At 37.7% G+C, this 17,150-nt stretch overlaps 1 protein-coding gene across 2 annotated transcripts in view; it reads right to left on the reverse strand.

Annotated features, from left to right (window-relative positions):
- Positions 1-17,150, reverse strand: part of GALNT18 (polypeptide N-acetylgalactosaminyltransferase 18) — a 452,134-nt gene that overhangs the window by 201,052 nt on the left and 233,932 nt on the right. For both annotated transcript variants that reach the window (XM_074230318.1, XM_074230319.1), the window contains one exon: positions 8,328-8,494. In XM_074230318.1, the coding sequence (XP_074086419.1) occupies positions 8,328-8,494 (167 nt within the window). The remainder of the gene's footprint in view (positions 1-8,327; positions 8,495-17,150) is intronic.

Raw genomic sequence — 17,150 nt, forward strand, 5'->3', positions numbered from 1 at the left:
CAGAGTCAGAGTGAAAGGAGAGAGAAAATATAGTACATGGTAGTGGAGAAATATCAAAGGAGGGAATTGCGATCAGCAATGGCAACATTGGAAAAATATGGAAGTAACTTTTGCCATGGACTAATCATAAAGAATGTGATACATGCACAACAGAGTTATTGGTGTTAGAACAAAGACTGAAGCACATTTTTTAATATTATTATTATTTTTTTTGGGGGGGGGTGCAGGGCAAATGGGACTGGGTGGCCTGCCTGGAGCCGCATAGCAGGGTGATCCTTGGGTGTCTGAGACTGGATTGGGACCCGGGTGCTCCTGGCTCAAGGGCCAATGCTCTGTCCACCACCCAGCCACCCCTACTATTATTACTATTTTATTTTATTTTGGGTCTTTTTTTCTTTTTGTCTCTGCAGGGCAGTGGGGATCGGGTGGCTTGCATGTCACACGGCTGGGTGATTGTTGGGTGTACGGGGCCGGATGTGGGCTCCGGTGCTTGTGGTTCCAGGGCTGGTGCTCTGTTTATTGCATCACCTGGCCATACCTACAATTATTACTATTATTTTTTTTAATTTTAATTTTTTTTCTCTCCCCTTTACTTTATCACTGAAGCAAGTCTATATTTATGGGGGGGAGGGGGTATCTTGTTTACTCTTAAACAAGAATATTTTACTAATGTAAAAATAATATTAATTGTACAAAATGAGAATAAATATTAAATTAAAAAAAGAAAATGATGTGAATCTGCATTGTGTACAGTTTAGTTTCTTATATCTTTAATAAAAAAATAAAAAATACATATTTATTTAAACTTGTAGCTTTGAAAGCTGTCTTGCTTATGCAGTATTTTCAATGATACCAAGCTTCTCTTTGGGAAACATAGGATCACTGGGGTCTCAGAATCCATCTAATCCAACCCCTTCATTTTGCAGATGAGGCAGCATGAGGCTCAGGGATATTGTGATTTGCCCTAGTTAGTAATGTACAGAAGTAGGATTTGAAGGCATGTCCTTGGACTCCAGAGCTAATTCTCTGTCCACTACACTCTGATCATCTTTTTTATAGGTCATTATTCTTCCAATCATACTATTTGACTATTTGGGCAGCTGGGTGATACAGAGGATAGGGCACTGACCTTGGAATCATGAGGAGAGGTTGAATCCAGCCTCAGACCTTGGGCAAGTCACTTAACCCTGATTGAAGCTTTATATCCAGGACCATCTCCTGTCATCCTGATTCACATCTGGCCACTAGACCCAGATGGCTCTGGAGGAGAAAGTGAGGCTGGTGACCTAGCACAGCCCCTCACCCCATGTGAGACTGTTGAGGTTCAGAGATTGTCTAAAAGTCACATATCTAATAAGTGACAAAGCTAGGATGTCATGGTATTCTTCAAGAATGAAGGACAAATATTATCTTTAAATGATAGTTAATCAAGGGGGACACCAAAAATCTCTAAGGAATCAAAATTTCAAGCTATCCAAAGAACAATGTAAAGACATGTTTTAGTGGAAAGACTACTACTAGTAGCAAGATACCAGTGGTGAATTACATGCAAGAAGCCTAAGATGGATTACCAAAGAGAGAGATGACATGTAAAGGAGGCAAAGTGGTCATGGGGCAAGTAAAGATTGATTAGCATGGTATATTGAAAAGAACACTGACTCTGGAGAAAAAACATCTGGTTCAAATTTCACCTCTGATATTTACTATCTATATGATTTGGCAAAGTCATTCAAACTCTCTGTGTCTCAATATCCCCATCTGTTAAATGACAGATCAGGTTAACTGGCTTCTGAGGTCTCTAGGGGTTCTAAATCTATGAGCCAAACCATGGCTTGTGATCTTCAGAAATGCCCATATTGCTGAGATCCCTAAGCCAAAGAACTACTTACATCTACAGTCTTCATCTGATGCTCCCAGCTAAAGGATAAACCACCAATCTTCCCCTGTCATATTAAGATCTGAAAGATAGTGAGCTCAGACTAGGGTTGTTCTTAGTGTTTCCCAAAGAACACTGAATCTTGTACTGGGAACTTGGTGCTCAAGATATTTGATCACACAATTCACAGAGAGAGGGAAGAATTCATTTTCTAGAATCCAGCCAATGCAATGTTTTCTAACAGGAAGGGGCACAAGACTTTCATCCTTGTGAGGATCAAAGGAGGAATGCAGATCATTTCATCAGCCCCAAACCTGATTACCACTCTGGAAAAGAGAATGACAGAAAGATTTGCTTCAAGGAGGCAGTAAAGATGAGACAATGAGAAAATTATTTCCCTTCTTTTTGGCTGCCATATGTAGATACTGATTCAATCAAGGGAAAAGTAAGACCGCATCCGTCCCCCCCCCCCCCACAATGGGGCAGCTTGGCAAGACTGACTTCAGATCCAGGAAAATATGGGTTCAAGGCCTTCCTCTAGCACATCCTAGTTATATGCCCCTCTGAGAAACTCTTCAAACCCTAAAGCTGCAAAGAGTTGACCTACATTTTGGTAGAGAAAGTTTCTTGGAGCAGCTAGGTAGTACAGAGGACAGAATATCAACCCTGGATCAGGAGGACCTGAGCTCATATCTGACCTCAGACACTTAATAGCCTAGATGTGTGACCTTGGGAAAGTCGCTTAATCCCATTGCCTTGAACAAACTTGAACAAAAAGAGAGAAAGTTTCTTGTATCAATGAAATCACAGGTCCATTCCTCATCCCTCAGGGATACTAAGATTTACAAACCAGTTCAATGACAGTCAACCTGTGAGACTGTTGAGGTTCAGAGATTGTCTAAAAGTCACATATCTAATAAGTGACAAAGCTAGGAAAGATTGGCTTAACAAGAAAAGAAGAAAAAGGAAATGACTCCTAATTGGGCCATTGCTTAAATGTCATAACATTTCAAAGAGCAAGGGGACAACAATAGATTCTCTATTCTTAGGACAGTTAAGAATTTGAGCAATTGAACCTATTCAGGTAGAATCACTACATCCAGAGGGAAATTTCACATTCTAACTCCTTTCAGGGTCTCAAATCTAAAACTGAGGGTTTTTCCCCCTATTCGGACCAGCAAAGTGTTCTTTGGAAAAGGTGATGACAATCTCCAATTGGGTCAGCTTCTAAGCAACCTGATCCCATTGAATAAAAATAGATGGCTTCTCATCCTATTTCAATGTCCCAAAGCAGTTTAGGCTGCCATATGCCTACCACCTACTTGTTTGATCCCTCAGCTATCTGGAATGAATCTATTAGCTTTCTGAATATTTCAACATGGAGAGAGCGATATGATGATTCAGATGTTGAATTTGGAATCAAACCTATTCTTGTCCCCAAATGATCATAGGCAACTCACTCAACCTCTCTCTAAGTAGGTGCTGATTTGTATGGGTGGAGGGATGTTCTTCATGTGGGAGTTTTCTATACTAATGAAATCATCTGGGTGTTTTTTTTAGAGAAAAATAAATCTACCTCAAAGAAGAAATGCATTTCCTTCTCAATCTTTCAAACAGTTTCTGACACATAGAAAATGATTAATAAAGTGCTTGCTGACTAACAGATTTTTGTTGGAGACAGGGGCAATATGGCAGTGGGATGGCGATGCACTACTGGATGAGGTGGGATGGCGATGCACTACTGGATGCTATGTTGGTTGGTTTTACTTAAGGCTCTTTCTTTGCCACAATTGAAAGCTCAGTTCCAGGGAGGTTTGACGAGGGGTGGGGAGATGGCTATATCTGGAAATAACTGTAGTCTAAAAACAAAAGGCATTAGTAAAACTAAGAATAATATTTTAAGAAACCTACCTCAAGCAATGTGCTGCAGCTGCAAACCCCATTCAAGTTTGGTATGTAGGAGTTCTGAACAGCAGGCATAATTGCTGCCCCAAGTCAACAGACCTCATGGAAACCTGAGCATTTTTAGGGACCAGGGCCTAAAAAGGGGTCCAACTAATCTCATGAGATCTCTACATTTCTCCCAGCACCATCACCACCACTACCACCACCACTCCAAGTCCCACTCACTTGGACCAGCAGGTGCTGACAGATATTTGGATATACCACATGATGATTTAAAGTATCTACCCTAACAGTAGCAGCCCTTCATGGATGACTTCTCTGGCTCAAGGCCCAAAACCAAAAAGTCTGTTCTTCCCACAGGCCCCAGAGACCTTGGGTTGGCAAGGCCAATTGAATGGAATTCTACCATATTTGAAAATAACAGCAGCCAAAGTAATAAATATAGGAGTCTTTTTTATGGCTAGCCTTGATAAATAATGGTTTTTCTTTCCCCCATTTAGTAAGTGACAACTCACATGGACACATTTTTTAAAATTATTAAACCTTTTATACATCTTCATCTCTTTTGCTCCTAACAGTAGCCCCTGTCACAGATATGACAAGTAGTATGATCCTCATTTTACATGATAATTAATAATAATAATAGGAATAAGGTTTAGACTTGTGATATAATTAGTATAGCAAGCCCCATGTGAGGAAATTCCTTCTGTGTCACAAACATTGCAAATGATTTGATCACAATTTTACATTAATAACAATGGTGATGATGATGATGATGCTGATGATGGTAGGAATAAAGATAGTCTTGGGGTTTCATTAATATAGGGAATTCCCAGGTGAGAAAATTCCCTCTGCCAATGCGTGTTTGTATCTTCTCTGAAATTCATAATCTTAGAAAAGTTGAATTGTTATATGATGTGCCCATGGTCATATGACCAGTATATGTCAGTGTAAGCACTTGAACTTATTTCTTCTTGGCTTTGGGGGTCAGCTCTATTCCCTGCACCATGTTGGCTCTATTAATATTTGCAAATATAATAGCAATATTTGCAATAATAATAGCAATTATTAATAGTGCAATAATTACAATAATAACATTTAAATAATATCAATAATTAACATTTATAAAAATAATTAATGTTTGTGATGATATTACTATTTAATAAGTATAATAAAAGGAGCAAAAATTAATACTATATAATTAATGTAAGTAATAATGGCAGTATTCAATATTTGCAATAATAGTAATAACATATTTATAAAATTCAAAATAGTTGATACATATAATAAAATATTTAATATGTACAATAATAATTACTGTAATATGTGCCTGCATTTATGTCATGCTGGAAAGCTTACAAAGTATTTTATAAATATTTTCTGTTTGAACTCACAATAACCCTCTCTTAGAGCTATTGTGATGGTTACTATATTTTTTGATTGTCCTTTGTTCTCAAAGAAGACCATGGCATCAGAGAGGTGATGCCATGACATGCAAAGGATGTGGATTTAAATGAGGGAGGGCTGGGCAAAGTCAACAGTCTCACTTTCTCCTCTGGAACCATCTGGGTCCAATGGCAGATATAGATCAGGATGATGGAGTTGGCCCTGGATACAGTAGGAGATCTCAGCCTTTGAAACTTAGGTCTTTCCCAGATCACAATTACAGATGGAGATGTTAAATGATTTGCCCAAAGTCTCAGATGTAGAGTAAGCATCTGAGGGAGGGTCTGAGTTAGTTCTTCCTGAGTCCCAAGCTCTTGCCATCATGCTATGTCATTTCCAAGGCCTCATAACAAGATGGTATCCAAGGTGGCATACAAAGTCAGGACTTTGTATTCCAGGACCAGAACTCTTCCTACTGCCCCATTAGGCTCATCATTTGTAAGTCAATACATGGCTGATGCCCTTTATAATTTCTCACACCCATCATTGAGTAATAAGTCAAAAATAAAAGCCAAGTTGTCTATTTAGATCAAATTAAATACACATCAATTAAGTGAAGCTCTCAAGCTTTTGACCTTAACAAAATACAAATAGCTCATTTAAACTCTGAGTTTTACTAGCAAATGCATCATATTGAGGAATTAGCCCAAAGAAACGAACGAAGACTCCAAAGATAGCAGAGCCCTGGTCATAATGTGAGCCCAAGACAAACCATCTTCCATTACAAAGGAAATGTTGTTCAAGGAGCATCATGCAGACAGAGGCAGGATTTTTCACTGATTTTACCCTCAGAGTTTCAAAGCATTTGCTTTAGAGAAATGTGGCTCCAGTTGTTGGCCCTAGCCCATGGTTTCTGTTGGTCCCTAGTGGTTTGTGTTTTTGATTTTGGGTGGAGACACACATTTAAAAAAAACATGTTTTTTAGGGTTAAAGTCAGAGTTTCAAGGGCACCATTCACAAATACAGACAGAACACTTTTCATTTAGATTGTTTATATCCCAATCTGCCCAAGAACCAGGACATCAAACCAGCACAGTAACATTAGGAAACTATCTATCAGTTTGCAAGGCCATGAGGCCACACAGGTTTTTTTCCTCAGGAGCAGGGCAGAAGAGGTCACAGCAAGATTAAATAACATCTCCAAAAGTTGATCTGGGACCACAGGTAGGTATAGGATAATGTTTGCCAGATACTGAAGCTCATCACTCAGTGGACACAGAAGGGCTAGTCACTAAAATATAGCTTCTCTTAGTTAACAGGACTTACAAGGTGCTCCTTAGAAGCTTTCCCTTCCTAGAAGACAAGAGGTCCCAGAGCAACTAGATAAGTCTAGAGACAGTGACCATTGATAATTAACATGCCAAATAACTTGATAAACTTAGAACAGACATCATTACCTCCTAACACCCAGTCACAGACCCAGATGAATAGGGGGCCCATCAGAGAATCATGATCTTTTGTTCTTTTGTGCTTACAGGAGATAGGATCTATCTCCTCTGTATCAAGGTTGGAAGCACTAACTCAGAAGTAAACACATGAATGTCAACACATACACAAACATTCAGCATTGGGCTTACCCCAAAGTCAGCCTAAATGTCCCAAATTTCATCAAAGCTCCTTTTGGTCCTGGGTCCTATACAGAGTTCAGTATGGTTTTCACCCAGAAAGACACTGCTCTTCAGCAACCCTTTAGAGAAGAAGTGGTGAACCTTTTTTTTTCCTGCCAAGGACCATTTGAATATTTATGTCATTTGAGCACTATATTTGGTCAAATGTTCAATTAATTCACCCCCCAAAAGCTGTTAGATTTATTGAATTTCAAGTCCTGCCTGCAGTTGCCTCAGCAACATCACACTTATATGGCAGAGAAAGTAAGAAGGGGCTAATGGAAATCACCAGCACTGAGGGAATCCTTATGTTGGTAGAAATGATGATGACCTTATTGTTGGTAAGGGCAGGGACTGATCTGTGGGTCTGGCTACCATTACAACTTCAGAAAGGACTTCTTAATTTTCCTTGGTTGAAAATATGCCAGAGAATGCATCTTCTGATGCAGTCAGGCAACAAATGTTCCAAGTCACCAATATTTTGAAAAGAGGCCTCAGCGGAGAAAAGTTTAAGGCTATGTCTTATATGAGTTGCCTGAAAAGAGACACAGATGCAGAAGGTGAAATCAGTGGCATTCCAAGCATATTTCCACTCATACATTCTGCACTTCCCTTTCTCTATCTCATCTTTACATCACTGATAACACATCCTCCATGCTTATAATGTATTTCTACCAAAGGTAGTATCTTCTTCTTCCCCCACTGACCATGCCATCAAAGAAGTTGGTCCAGAAGTTGGTTTCTCTGGGAGAAAAATGCTGGGAACTAAGAGAAGATAACCCAAAGAAAGGCAGCTTCAAGGAGTGTGATATCTTCAGGATTCTACAAGGTCCCTGACCCTCTGGCAGGGAGTTATATATTTCAGTAGAACTTTATGAGAACTAGAGGAAGGGTGAAAAGGCCTTCAATTCACCTGAACTTGTGAATTACTCCTTCTATGTTCTTTAAACCCAAGCCCACTTTACTCTAGATCTCATATCTCTATGTGGAGGAATGTCTCAGACTTTTGGAAGGAATGATCATATCCATTGTTCTTACTATACCATCTCAGAAAATGCCCCCCTTTCGAAAGCTAATTAACTCTAATTTGCTATTGACTAGATAATCAATGGAGATTGTACTGGTAGGAGCGTTATGAGAAAGAGTATGAGCAAAATGCCTAATTCCTCAGGGTTTCTCCTAGAACTCTAAGGGGGAAAAAGTGTTTAACTTCCCTCTGGGATTCTCATCTGTCAAAATGAGTGAGAAGAAGTCCTGAAGGAAATATATACATTCATAAACATATTTTTATTTATCTATGCTCATATACTTGCTACCCCACCCCATAGAAGGCAATCTCCTTGAAGTTTGGATAATTTGTTCATTGTTTCTTTGCCTTTCTATTGTTTAGCACAGTAGACCACTGACATATCAGGTTCTGTCAAATGAATAAGCTTTCTCAGTAGCAACATAGAACTTGTTATGTGTATCTCATGGTGAGAAGGAAATGTTACCATTACTGCTGTTATCATCCACCAGAATGATCTCCTTGAGCAGATGAGGAGGAGTCCGGTCAATAGCGGAGTGAATGGATCTCAGGATCACAGAGAGAGCCTCATTAACAAAGATAAAAACAATGCTGACCTCTGGGAGGCTATCTGGAAAGGAGAGATTACGGCACCTGGTAATAGAAAACGGCAGAGACTTAGTTTTGTGAGTTGGACAATCCAGCCAATCCTATCCCTCACCATTGCTACCCTTCAAAAGAAGTACTGTGTAAATGCTAGAAATATCATCATTTTTCACTGTGCCATATACAGCTGAGAATGCTGCCCAACCCACCCAACTGGACCATCAGAAGCCATGTCTGGGAGGAGAGAGAGCTAACCCTCCAGCTCTTTACTTTCTAACACCAGGAAGACTCTCCAAATATTTTCCTTCCCAACATATGAGCACCTCCACACTCTTTTGATACTTTGCTCTGACAACTGGGATCAATCAACACTAACACTGCCTCTGGAACGGACATGTCAATGGACAGCCCTATTATTCCTCTTATCATTTCTATATGTCCCCAAAATAAAATATCCTTTCTTAGCCATCACTCCTTTATATGTGTCTCTACTTACTAGGATGTCAGTTCCTTGAGTGTATGAGATAATTTTTGTAAAAAGCACTTAGCAAGATATCTGTCTATATCCTCTCCCCTTCCTCCCTTCAGTGGGGGGCGGAGGCTATCTCATTTTTGTATTTATATCTCCAAGCACTTATCACAGTGTCTGACATAAAGCAATGTTTTTTCATTCATTCATTCATTCATTCATTCATACATTCATTCATTTATCATTTTTCAGGACCATGAGACCTCTGATGCTAGTTAGAAAACAAGTTCAGAATTAAAATCAATCCATATACTATTAAAGTCCCTTAAGTAGACAACTTGGAATTTCAGACAGTTTTCTTGAAGTGAATCCTTCTAACATCAATAGGATATCCCCAATGAAAACCACTAGTTTATACAAAATGGTAACCAAGCCTCATGGTATTCAGGAAAGGCCTTCAGAATATCATATTAAAAGTTACTATTATAAAGCAATCAGTCTCTGAGACCCATTCAAATCCTAGACTGTTCATTTATGGCCCACTTCCATTTACCATCATCTATGGGAGAGCTGTCAAGCACAAGCCCATGCAGCCCATAATACTCCCCAGTTTGACCTGAATCAAATTAAAAATAATTGAGGAATATTAAACAAAATAAATAAAAATATATTAAAGCATGGTTAAAATTAATAAGTCAAATTGTTAAAGTCAATATTTAACCTACATGCGTATGGTTGATGAATGTGTGGTTTAAGTGGTCCCCATTTTTGTTTCATTTTGACAACACTGATTAACAGCACTTTCATAAGAATAGCAGAGCTATGCCATGGATCACAGAAATGTATCCTTCTGCCTTTGTTCTCCCACTTAAGGAACTTTCCGCCATATTCCAGTGAATGGTCTGGCCACATTCAGCAGCTGACCCATGTCCAAGATGAGGGAAAGAATAGCTTTACTGTATCCTATCCTGGCTAGGCCACATTTGGAGCACCAATGTTTAGGTTTAGATACCACATTTTTAAAGTATTAATATAATATGATTTAATAATATATAAGGTTGTCATCATGTAAAATTTTGACCCCCAAACCTTTATACTAAAAATAGAAGTTAATTATCATAAGATTCACAAATACTATGAATTAAGCTTCAAGGTAACTTTTTTTTTCCCCTGTAGGTTTTAGTCATTCTACAATTACTTATTGGGACAAGCACTATCTGTGCTAACTGCTGAGGACACAAAGAAAGGCAAAAAAAAAGTTTCTGCCTTCAAGAAATTCACATTCAAATAGGGAAATAATAAGAATATTCATTATTAAGTAGAGAAATATTAAGAAATAAGTTTGGAAAGTTAAGTTATGGACTGACAATGGAAAATATTGCTTCACTAATGAACAGAGTTTTGAGGAAACTTAAAATATTAAACTACATAATATTTCCTGATAACTAGATGTCCTTATGATTTCATCTGTTGTTATTGGTCAATTAAACATTTATTAAGTGCCTACTGTATACTGACATGATATTAAGTTCTGGGGATACAAAAAGGAGGCAAAAGGGAGACCCTGCCCTCAAGGGACTCACAGTTTAATGGGGAAACAGTAAGCAAACTAGACATGGGGAAAATGGGAAATAATTTAAAAAGAGAAAGTACTGCAATTAAGTGGAGTTGAAAAAGACATTTTGTGGAAGGTGTGAAAGAAGGCCGTTTTCACAGTATTATGTTGAAACTATTTTTTTCAAATGTAGTTGAAGATGTAAGATGTAAATTGAAGTAATGTTAGTTGAAAATGTAACATGGGGGGCAGCTAGGTGGCGTAGTGGATAAAGCATTGGCCCTGGAGTCAGGAGTACCTGGGTTCAAATTCAGTCTCAGACACTTAATAATTACCTAGCTGTGTGGCCTTGAGTAAGCCACTTAACCCCATTTACCTTACAAAAAAAACCTAAAATAAAAAAAAACCTGAAAATGTAAGATGAAATCTATTCTTTTTTTCTTCTTTTTATTTGTCCTTCTTAATGTCCTTCCTACCCTCTTCCTCTTGCAGTATCTCTCCATTCTCTTCTCTATCAACTGTTGGTTCTTGCCCTTGCCTCTGCATTTTTCTCATGCAGTCCTCTCATTTACCTTTTTTTTTTTTCTCTTGACCTCTTTTCTTTGCTTCTCTGATATCTTTTCTCAATTTCCTTCTCCTCTCCCCCAAGAACTTCACTAAACACAATCCTACTTGTAGCTCTCTCCTAAATAAAGTCTAAGTTAACTCTTGGTTGATAAAACCATATAGTGCTAGCCAGTCTCTTAATTCTATTTGTGTTATGCATTGTAGACCATTGGTTATTAATTGGTTCTGAAATAATCCATTTAGGTGAGTTGAGAAATAGATATCAAACATTAATGGGCTGCATGTTACTTGAAGCAAAAATCTTCCTGGTAAACTCTGAATCATTAGCAAGGGAGCTAATATAATTTTTGCTTTTAAATCAGGTTTAAAAATTTACTTTCTGTTTTTCTGTTGTCACTTAATCTGTTCAAGAATTCCTCCACAGAATTCTTGATATCAGATAGGCTATAGTGACATTGATACTGAAGCATGAAATGATTTGATTTTAAATATCTTAGCATACAATATGCCTCTTATTTGTACTTTAGAAAACTTCTTTATATAAAATGGGGTCCTTGGAGAAAATTCCTCATATGTTTAAGATGGCATTTTGTTGTTATTTTAATTTGTCTGAAAATTAGTTTTTTTAGTATTTGAATAGATTTGTGATTTCATTCATTTTGGTATTCTCTTCATAAGTGAAATTCAGAAATCATCCATAGTTTCGCTCCTGGGAAATTATTGCCCATATTCCACTGTAGATCTTGCAGAGTATCTATCTGATATCAATATGCATTCACATCCTTCTAGGTCTTTTTACATTCCTTGAATAGAAGTTTGACACTTGGTTTGCCATCCATCATCCCTTGCTCTTGCTACATGATCAGCCTCATTTCCAATTTCACATTTCCTTGATGATGTCTTTTACTCACTTCTTATTTATTTTTTAAAAATATTTTTGTTTTTCTAACAATATACAACAATAATTTTCACCAATTTTTTGCAAGCTTACGAATTTTACATTTTTCTCCCTTCCTCCATTCCCTCCCCCTTCCCCCTGTCAGAAAGCAATCTAATATAGGCTCTACATGTGTAATTATGCTAAACATAGATTCTTATTAATCCTGCTGTAAAAGAAGAATCAAATCCAAATGGAAGAGAACATTAGAGAGAAAAATCGACAATACATAAGACAACTTTTAAATTGGAAGATATTAAGCTCTGCTCTGCTTTTTAACCCTCTCTGGATACAGATGGTATTTTTCATCATGGTCTTTTAGAACTGTGGTTGATTATTGTACTGCTGAAATGAGCATCACTTCCTATTTATTAAAAAAATAGTGGTTGTCATTGTGTGATGATCAACTGTGATGGACTTAGCTCCTCTCAGCAGTACAGTGATGACAAGACTAATATACTTGTGATGGAAATGTCATCCACATCCAGAGGGAAAAAACTATGGAGTCTGAATGCAGACCAATTCATTCTATTTTAATTTCTTTAAAAATTAAATTCTTTAATTTTTTAAAATTTGTTTTATTTTTTCCATTTCATGTTTTTTTTCTCCTATAATTCTGGTTCTTCTTCCACAACAAGACAAAATGGAAATATGTTAAACATGATTGTAGATATATAATCTATTTCAGATGATTCACTGCCATTGGGAGGGAAAGGGAAGGGAAGGAGGAAGAAAAACAAGGAACACAAAATCTTGCAAAAAGAAGAATGTTGAGGACTGTAATTTGGAAAACTGAAAATTTGAAAACATGCATTTGGGAAAAATAAAAATACTCAAAAACAAAAGTGGTTGTCCCTTGTACAACATCTCTCCATCACTCTTTGAGTCACCTTCAAATTTAATTCTTCAGATATTAGAGTATTTCAAAATTTGTACCTATAATCAAGAGAATAGGTATTACATTTTAAGAAGCATACCTATTCGTAAGATAGAGTACATTTGGAGGGAGATAACCAAGATTTTATAGCTTAAAAGTCACTCCATCCAGAGAACTAGGGATTACTAGCCTGGAGAAGAGAAAGCATTAAATGTCGACTGCCCTTTATATTCTAAGAAGGTTAATGAGGATAGAAACAGTACAAGGAATGCTCTGAAAGTCTTGTGAATGAGCACACCTCTTCATAGATTCTCTTAAGGATGGTCACACAGGCAGTAGTGAGAACAGCTTGGATGAGTTGATGGAACAGGTTGGTTGGTGCAGATTGGTTTTAGAATTAACAACTATCCATGAAACTTTTGAGTGTGAACAAATGACATTTAAATAATGTGTTTATTGTTGAATTCAACCTTTCATTTATCATTGGGCATTGAACTTTTGTAGGCCAAAATCCAGAATTCATCTTTCATGCATCATGGTCTGAAATAATGGGAATTTGCTTCTGTCTCTGAAGTATCTCCTACCTTTGGCTCCTTCCGGTTCATTAGATGGTTTACTCACTGCCTGGTACTGGCCCATATTTTCCACAAACCACACCTTTCTCTGCCCTTTCCTCTCTTGTTCCAGAAGAAATGTGGAATCAAGTCACATTGTGAACCCTTAGTTTAACCCCTATCTAGTTAGAGTCCTTTCCTGACCCCCAGGCTAGGTCTTACAGAAGTACCACATGATAGCAGCGATCTTACAGCCCTGTGGTCAGGGTTCTACCTACCCTATCCAGTTCAGGGGAGTCAATAACCCTGACAGGACTGAAATGTCACCTTGTCATAACACTAGGTCATTAAGACTAAGATATCAAGGGACTGTAAGAAGAGCAAGCTGCCTCCAAATAGGAGTGAATAATGGGGTCGGGGCTCCTCAATGGTTCTCCTGCCAGCCCAAGGACCCTCATTGGTTTTATTGCCCAATTAAATTACTCTTTGACCAATGACCTCAGAAATTCTACTCTGAGCATACCCAGGCAACCATTTATATACCACTTGGCAGAAGAGGTAGACCACTGAGCAGCATTCTCCCTGGCGGTCACCTTGCTCATATGGAGCTCCTGGAAACTTTTTATACAGTTCTTTTTTAAATTAAAGCCTATGTCAAAAGCCATTAGACCCTGGAAATGAAAAGTTATAGGATTTTAGCAATTAAAAGTTAGTCAAAGGTCCTAATAATCTATTCTTCAAAGGGGATAATATTATATTGAATTGTCTACCTCCAAAAAGAGAATACAGTCATGGGGAAAGTAATAATAATGTGAGGGCTTTACTTGTGAGTAAAGTGCCCAGGGGGAACCAGTGGCTTTCCTGACCCATCATAAAGTGGTCAAAGGGTAACCAGTACAGTTCATTTAAAAAAAATCTCCTTGGGACCAATACTTGTTTAAGTAGGTGGGATTATTAAACTAAAATCACTGTCTCTATGGTTACCAGAAATTTACAGAAATTTCTCTCATTTTATTGCCAGCAATTCTCCTTTCTCAAAAAAGGTAAGGGTTCTGAGTCTTTAAAATCTGTCTTTCTAAGGGAAAAGTAGCACATAGGGATACGATGGAGAACCATCTCTCTGACCCTCTGCAAGTTCAAAAGAGGAATATGCTTCCTGTTCAACTTCAGATTTGAAAGATGAATAATGAATGTAAAAAGGCAGTAGAAAGCTAGAGAGAAGAAATCTGCCTTAGTCTCCCACTTAAATATTTAAAGACTTGAACCCAAGTGGGCAGATACCATAATGGTTAGTTGCCAGACTTAGAGTCTGGAGAAGATCTGGAGTTTGGATTTTGTTTAAGAGACTTACTAGTTGTGCTCTTCTGGGCAAGTCACTTGAATTCTCTCTCTCCTCTCCTTCTCTCTCTCTGTTTTTTCCAAGGCAATGGGGTTAAGTGACTTACCCAAGGTCACACAGCTAAGTAAGTATTAAGTGTCTGAGGTCACATTTTAATTCAGGTCCTCCTGACTCCAGGGCCGGTACCCTATCCACTGTGCCACTTAGCTTCCCCTTAAATTCTCTTTATTTTAGCTTCCTCATCCATAAAATGAAGATGAAGAACTCAATCGTCCCTCAGGTTCTTTTCAATTCTTGAATCTATGATCAAATGAAACCATGAAATTATCTTCAGGAGCTTATGAGAAATAGAAAAATGTCAGAATCTTATGAAGATTTTTCTTAACCTATTTATCATTTCATTATTTATCATTATAGTATATCAAACTATTTAAGAGATTTGGGATCACAAGGCCTTCCCTAGAGAGACAGATTACTCCTAGAAATACTGGCTTTACTTCCACTCTCAGCCATGTCAACTGAATATTGCAAGGTCTCCTCACTGATGATTCTCTTACAATAAAGAATTAACAGCACAGATTTTGGATAGTCTAAATTTAATATATAACATCAAAGACAGATCAGAAAAAAGGTTCAAAATAATCTACTATTATTAAACTGCTTAAAGTTCCTCTGTGTGTGTGTGTTTCTGTCTCTTTGTCTTTGTCTCTGTTTCTGCCTTTGTCTATCTCTCTCTCTCTCTCTCTCTCTCTCTCTCTCTCTCTCTCTCTCTCTCTCTCTCTCTCTCTCTAGCTCCTGCCACCTTTTGTTCAAGATGAATCAGCACTCTAGAATATTTCCAAGCGCTTATGAGAGTTGAGAAATAAATTCCTCTACCTGGCAGGGAAAGCTCATATTTAGTTTGTGTTTGTTGTTGAGGTTCTTATGAAAAGTCATTCTTGGCATGAAACTGATTCAGCCCATACTAGCAATATTTAACACTTCTTCCTGAAAATTAGCTTCTCTTACTTCCTCTTATTTTATTCTTCATCTCCCATAATTTCTTGCCAGGGATTTGTAGGATCCAAAGATTTTCCCCTTCTTTTTCCAAATATATTAAAGCACATTAAACAGAATAGCAGTTCCCAAAAGAATTTGAGAGTTTCTTTACCTAGTCTGAGTTTCAGATTTATGTCATTGGACCCAGATTTTATATTCTTTAAAAAAATTCATAAAAATTAGCATTTTCTCCTTATCTCCAATTCTCTTTCTTCTTATGAGTAAAGCCCATTCTCTACTTTTTTCTATTACGGTACCTTCACTGCAATCACATGGCCCTTTCAAAGCCAAAGTTCTAAACTTGAGGTTTCTCTTAGGAGATCTGAGCAAGGATCAGTCCCCTCTTCAACATCCCCCCACACATCCCAGTGGCCACATTATCTTCCCATCTCCATCTCTCCTGCCTTCTCCCAACCATCAGTCTTTCTGCACCCAATTCATAATCCCTGGAATGGCAAGAGAGTGAGCCAAAGACATTACTTTATTAGTAGTTAGAAGTGACAGAACAAAAGAAGTAAAGAAATGTGGGTCTCATTAAAGAGAGGAGAGAGAGAGAGAGAGAGAGAGAGAGAGAGAGAGAGAGAGAGAAGGAGAATGGGATTGAGAAGTCAAATGTTCTAGATTTCAGTGCTGACTATAAGAATGACTGCATGGACAAAGACACATATGTAACTATTCCTTCTTTGTAAAGAGTAATCAATTAATTAATCAATAAATATTCATTAAGAACCTGCTTGCCATATGATAGTCATTGTGCTAAGTTCTGGAAATGAACTAGGAATGTTCCTCTTCCAATACTGGCACTCCCTGCTCAATTCTGAGAAGATACCCATTATCAAAGAGATGGAAACAGCAAGTTTATGGTCTTCATAAAACAAATGTTGATACTTTGAATTAGGAAAACAGGAGGAATGGAGCATTAGGGAATCAAGCTAGCTCCCAAACTGAGTCCAAACAGTATCCATAAACTAACTGATGAGTTAGAAAGTTTTCAATTCTTATAATGCCAGCTTCTCCCTTCCCTCGGGTTCCCCCACCATAATTGATTAGTTTCTGAGGATGACATTCTGGGAAATTGATATTCTATCTGGGAAAATGATAGGATTCTATGCAAGCCTATCACAAGATGATAGATTTAGAATAGGGACCTTATAGTTCATATCCCTCCCTTTCTTTTCCCATATTTTAATATTTGTTGCAATGCTGAAAGGGAAGGTATTGATCAAGGAAGTGTGAGGTAGTGACTGGGTAAATGAAAGGGAGAAAAAGTTTAAAAACCATTTGCATGGTATGATGATCATAGATGTTTAATGAAAATTGTCAAATTTTGTATAAAATATCCTAATTTTTAATCTGAGGTTGCTCTCT

The sequence above is a fragment of the Macrotis lagotis genome, chromosome 3 (assembly GCF_037893015.1).
Source record: "Macrotis lagotis isolate mMagLag1 chromosome 3, bilby.v1.9.chrom.fasta, whole genome shotgun sequence".
NCBI classification, from domain to species: domain Eukaryota; kingdom Metazoa; phylum Chordata; class Mammalia; order Peramelemorphia; family Peramelidae; genus Macrotis; species Macrotis lagotis.